The sequence below is a fragment of the Felis catus genome, chromosome B4, assembly GCF_018350175.1.
Source record: "Felis catus isolate Fca126 chromosome B4, F.catus_Fca126_mat1.0, whole genome shotgun sequence".
Classification (NCBI taxonomy): domain Eukaryota; kingdom Metazoa; phylum Chordata; class Mammalia; order Carnivora; family Felidae; genus Felis; species Felis catus.
This window is the reverse complement of record NC_058374.1, coordinates 80,543,964-80,550,992: the sequence shown is the minus strand read 5'-3', so window position 1 is coordinate 80,550,992 and position 7,029 is coordinate 80,543,964. Positions and strand designations below refer to the sequence as shown.

The window sequence follows — 7,029 nt, the reverse complement described above, 5'->3', positions numbered from 1 at the left end:
CCCCAGACTCAGACTCTCAATCTTTGCCCGCCGATATGGGAGCTATTCAACCGGAGATCTGTCTGCATGGTGAAGGGTAAGGGTACACGGGAAAGGGGGCCTGAAGGAGGGGTCCGGAAAGACGGGGGTGGGAGAAGGCAAGATCCAAAGCCTGTGCAAGGCGAGCAGAAGCTCCCAATATCACTCACCCCCACTCCCGCCCAGATCTAATGTAAACTTGGGCCCTGGGGAATCATTTCCAGTCCAGGTCTCAAGACTGTAGCCGGACTGTAGCCGCGGCAGTTGAGAATGCTCCACGACTCCACCACCAGGCGGCGCCAACGACATGGAAACGGAGTCTCCCCTAGGCTAAGACGCTCCTGTGGCACATGTGTCTCGAGATTCTGGAAAACAAGTCTAGATCCAGCCTCAGACAAAGGAAAGAATCCGGGCTTTTGTGCCTCTGATGGGAAACCCACGCCAGGAACACGCAAGGCATGGGAAGACGCTGGGACAGGGACTAGGCATCTGAGCTCTAGGCACTGCTGGGCCCCATATAGTGACCTTGAGTTAGTCCTTCCCCTCTCTGGACCTCAGTTTCCCCATATGCAAAATGAACAGCTTTGGGTCTCTTAAAAGTTCATTGAGACTTCATGTTCCAAGACTAAAGAACTGAGGCTATGCCATTTACAGATATGCAGGTATGCTAGAACACCTTCTCCTCTGGGTCCCCTACCGGTCTGTGGGACAGAGACGTGCACTCTGTCCAGCAGCCTGGCACATGATGTGGGGGAAGATGTTCTTTATTATCTCCAGAATTCAGCTCAGTCACACTCCCAAGAACAGTTCTGACTCTGTAACCCCTTCCCTCTAGCCCTGCTGGGTGGCAAGAAAGAAAGGCCAGACCAGAGCCCAGCATCTTCCCAAGGGTCCCCCTGAATTGCATCTCCTTTGCTCACTTCCCCCCTCTACCCACTTCCAGTTTTTCAGAGGAAAGGGGGAGGGAAGGTGAAATAAAGATTGTTAAAGAGGAAGGAAAGGGAGGGGCTCCGTCAGTTAAGTGTCCCGCTTGTAGCTCAGGTCTCGATTTCTCCTTTCCTTGGAGCTGGCTTGGGATTCCCTCTCTCTCTCTCTCTCTCTCTCTCTCTCTGCCCTTCCCCCACACTCTCTCTCTTTCTCAAAATAAATAAATAAATAAATAGGGGCACCTGGGTGGCTCAGTCAGTTCAGCATCCAATCCAACTCTTTTAAAAAAAATTTTTTTAAGTTTATTTATTTAGAGAACCAGCAGGGAGAGGGTGGGGGGCGGCGGGTGCACAGGAGCCATAGCAGGCTCTGTGCTGACAGCAGAGAGCCGGATGTGGGGCTCCAACTCACAAACTGAGATCATGACCTGAGCCTAAGTCGACCTGAGCCGAAGTCAGATGCTTAACCTGTTGAGCCACCCAGGCACCCCAAGCACGCATCTGACTCTTGATTTCGCCTCGGGTCATGATCTCAGGGTCTGTGAGATAGAGCCCTGCATTGGCCACTGTGCATGGATCCTGCTAGGGATTCTCTCTCTCCCTCTGCCCCTCCCCTGCTCATTCCCTCTCTCTCTCTCTCTCTCTCTCTCTCTCTCTCAAAATAAATGGACAAACATTTTTAAAAAATAAATAAGTAAACAGACTTAAAAATATTAAAAAAAGAGAGAAGGAAAGGGAAATAGGGGCCTCCTGGGTTTGTCAGCTATGAAGTTGGGGGTGGGAGTTCACTGTGGGTTTAGAAATGGAATCCAACAAGTTTAGGATGGTTAGGTGTTTGTGTTTTGTTTTTTCAGGCCATCTAGCTGAAAAAAAAAAAAAAAAAAAAAAAGCAGAGACTGGAGATCCAGAAGTCCAAGTCCAAGAGGCAAGAGTGGTCCTATAAGAGAGAGGGTGGAGAAAAGCAGGGGCTGGATCACACATGGGGATAGGGATGGAGGCTAGAAGAGACTAGAGTGAGGAGGGCTGAGATACATACCTCTAGCCTGGTTTAAAACTGAATTCATGGGGCGCCTGGGTGGCGCAGTCAGTTAAGCGTCCGACTTCAGCCAGGTCACGATCTCGCGGTTCGGGAGTTCGAGCCCCGCGTCAGGCTCTGGGCTGATGGCTCGGAGCCTGGAGCCTGTTTCCGATTCTGTGTCTCCTTCTCTCTCTGCCCCTCCCCCGTTCATGCTCTGTCTCTCTCTGTCCCAAAAATAAATAAACGTTGAAAAAAATAAATAAATAAAACTGAATTCATGATTCACCCCATTCCCTAAGCCTGCTGCTCTGCCTATTTATTCCCTATCTTCCTGATGCAAACCACCACCAGCCACTGGGAAAACTGGGAATCAGCCTAGTCTTCCCTCTTCCTAACCCTTCATCCACTAAAGCACTAAATAAATCCTCTTACCGGGTTAATTTGACCTCTTACTGACCCATGGATCCTGATCATTGTTCTGTATACCCACAGCCACTGCCCTAACCAGGACTGGCTACGTAGCTCGTGGTCCCAGTGCAAGAGGAAAAAGCAGGACTTCTTGTTCAAAATGGATCTTAAGGGGCGCCTGGGTGGCTCAGTCGGTTGGGCATCCGACTTCGGCTCAGGTCATGATCTCTTGGTCCATGAGTTCGAGCCCCGCGTCAGGCTCTGTGCTGACAGCTCAGAGCCTGGAGCCTGTTTCAGATTCTGTGTCTCCCTCGTTCTCTGACCTTCCCCCATTCATGCTCTGTCTCTCTCTGTCTCAAAAATGAATAAACGTTAAAAAAAAAAATTAAAAAAAAAATGGATCTTAAGACAGTGTGGAGTGTTAAGCCAACCCCAGCCCCTTGTAAGTGCAGGGCCCCGTGTGATCACATATGTGGCATGTCTTTGAAGCTAGCCCTGGCCCCAGCTCAGGCTCTGCCTCGCTCTTGTCTGAACTGGTGCCTCTTTACTGGTCTCTCTCACTGCTGGCCTGCACGCTTTCACTCCTTACTCACAGCTCCTTGAGTGCAAACCTCCCTATGGCCTCCAGGATACAACCCCAGCTCCTCACACGATGCACAAGGACTTCCTCCACCCCCGTCCTGCTCACTTGTCCAGGATCTTCTCTGTTGCTCCCTACCTCCCAGTATTTGTTCACCTCTACCTAAACCTCTGCGACTCTATGCATCCTGTTCCCTTTGCCCCGAATGTCCTTCTACTTACCTCCTTCCAAAAAACTGTTCATTATTCAAAACCCAGCTCAGCTATCTCTCTGAACCCTTTCCTGACCTTCTCCTTGGCGATTTCGCTCCTTTAAGTCGCTGCTACCCTTTAGAGTAAGGGTTGGTAAACTTTTTCTTAAGTGGCCAGACAGTAAATATTATAGGTTGTGCAGGCCAAGAGGCAAAACTGAGGGAGGGTATTATGTAGGTACTTATACAACCATTTGAAATGGAACCATTTGAAAGTGGGGGAAAAAAACATTCTTGGCTCATGGCCCCTACAAAAACAGATGGTGGGCGGGCGGGCAGCGTGCCTGGGTAGCTCAAGTCAGTCTTGATTTCGGTTCAGGTCATGATCTCACAGTCCATGGGATTGAGCCCTGTCTGCACGGACAGCAGGGAGCCTGCTTGGGATTCTCTCTCTCTCCCTCTTTTTCTGCCTCTCCCCATGCTGGCTCTCTCTCTCTCTCTCTCTCAAAAATAAGTAAACTGGGGAGCCTGGGTGGCCCAGTCAGTTAAGCATCCGGCTTCGGCTCAGGTCATGATCTCACGGCTTGTGAGTTTGAGTCCCGCGTCTGGCTCTGTGCTGACAGCTCAGAGCCTGGAGCCTGCTTCGGATTCTGTGTCTCCTTCTCTCTCTGCCCCTCCCCCACTTGTTCTCTGTCTCTCAAAGATAAATAAATGTAAGACAATTTTTTTAATAAAATAAAAAAATAAGTAAATAAACAAACATTAAAAAATAAAAAAAAAAACAGATGTGGGGGCGCCAGGCTGGCTTAGTCAGAAGAACATGCCACTCTTGATCTCAAGGGTCATGAATTCAAGCCCCACACTGGGCATAGAGCTTACTTAAAAAAACAAAAACAGGGGCGCCCAGGTGGCTCAGTCGGTTAAACGTCCGACTTTGGCTCAGGTCATGATCTCATCATCCATGAGTTCGAGCCCCACGTCGGGCTCTGTGCTGACAGTTCAGAGCCTGGAGCCTGTTTCGGATTCTGTGTCTCTCTCTCTCTCTCTCTCTGACCCTCCCCCGTTCATGCTCTGTCTCTCTCTATCTCAAAAATAAATAAACATTTAAAAACAAAAAAACAAAACCAAAACCGATGGCAGCCCAGATTTGGTCCATAAGCCAAAGTTTGCTGACCCCTATCTTAGAGAATCAATGAAGCATTTATATATCTATATATCTGTGTCCCTTGCTAGACTATGTGCAAGCCCATGTGTCACAACTTCTTGTATCCCTAGAGTCTATCTCAGAGTCTTGTGCCTAGTAGGCCCTCAGCACGTGTTTGTTGAGTGAACAGATGAATGAATGAACGATTGAACGGCGGCCTGTGCTCCTGTGGGGAATGAAGCCAGAATCCCGGATACTTCTCTTCTCACCTTTTTTCACCTGGCTCCTTTTATCAGATGTGTTAGGGTATCACATGGGACCCCCTGATTTGAACCGTCTCTGAGTCCTAGAGAGAAGAAAGGCAGTGCTCCTTCCTGACAAACACAAGGCTTCCGGGGCGTCCAGAATTGCTCCTGGAACTTGGTCTTCTCTTTGGCCCCTAGAGAAGTGGCCCAGGCCTTCTGATGGCCCGTCTCCCTGTCCAGACAATTCTTGGCCATGAGCTTGTAGGTGTCCTGCTATGCAAAGAGGGGAGAGAAACACCTTCGTCTTTAGCAAGGAGCGAAACAGCTTTGATGTAAGTAGCAGGGGATTTTCACCAGAGAAGCCCAGATTGCACTAGCCGAAGCAAAATGAGTAGGACTGAAGAGAAGGGAGGAAGTGGCTGAGGTTGAGAAACTGGGGAGTTTCTTATCCGTTCAGTCTAGTTTATTAATAGGAGACACACGACCATGTCCTGGAGCCTGACCGCCCACCAGAAAAGACTACTCAAGTGAGTTGGACTTCTTCCACTGGAGTGAGAATTGAAGGCTGGGAGACTCAGGTGAGTACTTCTGTGGTGGGTGTACTTTTACTCTCTCTGTCTCCTCATCTCCCGGGGGATGAAAAAAACAAAACGAAACAACAAAAGACCTGAGACCTGCGTGTGTGTAGCAGACAAGGGCAAGAGGGGACCAGTAGCATCCTGAATAGAGGTAGGGAATTCCTGGGTGGTCTTAGGGGAAAGAGAAAAGATTAAAAAGTCAGAGGGCACTGAGGTTACTGAGAACATCTGGATGGATATTGAAGAGGCCTGGAGTTTGGAGTGGGCGGACACCGAAAGATAGTTAGAGAAGAATTTGGGGGAAATCTTTGAGAGTGGGAGAGGACCGAGAGAGCCGAAGGAGGGGGGTTGGGGATCTCAGGAAAGGTTGGGGATGAAGAGGCCTGGGAATGGCTCAGGAGGCTGGCAAGCCTGTGAAGAAGCTCAGGTGTCCGGGGCCCCAGAGCCGTCCAAGAGACCCAAGTTCAAGGCGAGGTTCTGACTCCTTCTTTCCCTCGCACTCTCCTCCTCAGCCTCCATCATGTGGAACACCTCCGAAGCCAACTTCTCCTGCTACCATGAGTCCGTACTGGGCTACCGTTATGTTGCAGTTAGCTGGGGGGTGGTGGTAGCTGTCACAGGCACCGTGGGCAACGTCCTCACCCTCCTGGCCTTGGCCATCCAGCCCAAGCTCCGCACCCGCTTCAACCTGCTCATCGCCAACCTCACCGTGGCCGATCTGTTGTACTGCACCCTTCTCCAGCCCTTCTCTGTGGACACCTACCTCCACCTGCACTGGCGCACCGGTGCCACCTTCTGCAGGGTCTTTGGACTCCTCCTCTTTGCATCCAACTCCGTCTCCATCCTGACCCTCTGCCTTATTGCCCTGGCACGCTACCTCCTCATTGCCCACCCTAAGCTCTTTCCCCGAGTTTTCAGTGCCAAGGGGATGGTGCTGGCACTGGTGAGTACCTGGGTGGTAGGCGTGGCCAGCTTCGCCCCTCTCTGGCGCATCTACGTCTTGGTGCCTGTAGTCTGCACCTGCAGCTTTGACCGCATCCGAGGCCGGCCCTACACCACCATCCTCATGGGCATCTACTTTGTGCTGGGGCTCAGCAGCGTCGGCATCTTCTACTGGCTCATCCACCGGCAAGTGAAGCGAGCAGCACAGGCGCTGGATCAGTATAAGCAGTCAAGTATCCACTCCAACCATGTGGCTGGGACAGATGAGGCCACACCTGGTCGTTTCCAGGAGCTGGACAGCGGGCGGGCATCAGGAAGGCCCAGCGAGGGGATTTCGTCTGAGCCGGTCAGTGCTGCCACCACCCAGACCCTGGAAGGGGACTCATCAGAGGTGGAGGACCATCCCAGCAGGGAGGTAGGTCAGCAGGCGGCAGGGAAAAGCCATCCAGAAGCACCTGCCAAGAGCAGGCCGACCAAAAGAGCCCAAAGAACTCAGGACTCTCCGTCAGAGTTTGGGAAGGTGACCCGGATGTGTTTCGCTGTGTTCCTCTGCTTCGCTCTGAGCTACATCCCCTTCTTGCTGCTCAACATCCTGGATGCCAGGGTCCGCGCTCCTCGGGTTGTCCACATGCTCGCTGCCAACCTCACCTGGCTCAACGGTTGCATCAACCCTGTGCTCTATGCAGCCATGAACCGTCAGTTCCGCCAAGCCTACGGCTCCATCCTGAGACGAGGGCCCCAGAGTTTCCGCAGGCTCCGTTAGAACTGTGTTCCCCAGTCACCAGGATCCAGCACTGTCTCCTCCAGAACAGAGCTAAAGTGGCCAGCTGGTAGGGGAGCAGACGAAAGGAAGGCCTGTGGGCATTTTCACAACTTCCCCCCATCCCCGAACCAGGCTTCTCCATCCCTTGATCGATGCTTCAGCTCGAGGCTGCCCAAGATGCACTATTAATTATTAATAAATGAATTCTATCCTTCTA

General features: G+C 51.5%; 1 protein-coding gene across 1 annotated transcript; it reads left to right on the top strand.

The window, feature by feature from the left end:
* The first annotated feature begins 4,990 nt into the window (after positions 1 to 4,990).
* On the top strand, positions 4,991 to 7,029 carry GPR84 (G protein-coupled receptor 84). The gene is made up of 2 exons (XM_006933782.4): positions 4,991 to 5,107; positions 5,620 to 7,029. The coding sequence occupies exon 2, from the start codon at positions 5,628 to 5,630 to the stop codon at positions 6,810 to 6,812; it is 1,185 nt and encodes a 394-aa protein (XP_006933844.2). The 5' UTR covers positions 4,991 to 5,107; positions 5,620 to 5,627; the 3' UTR covers positions 6,813 to 7,029.

Excerpts from the sequence above, each read along its gene's own strand:
- GPR84 (XM_006933782.4), top strand. The coding sequence starts at position 5,628 with ATGTGGAACACCTCCGAAGCCAACTTCTCCTGCTACCATGAGTCCGTA.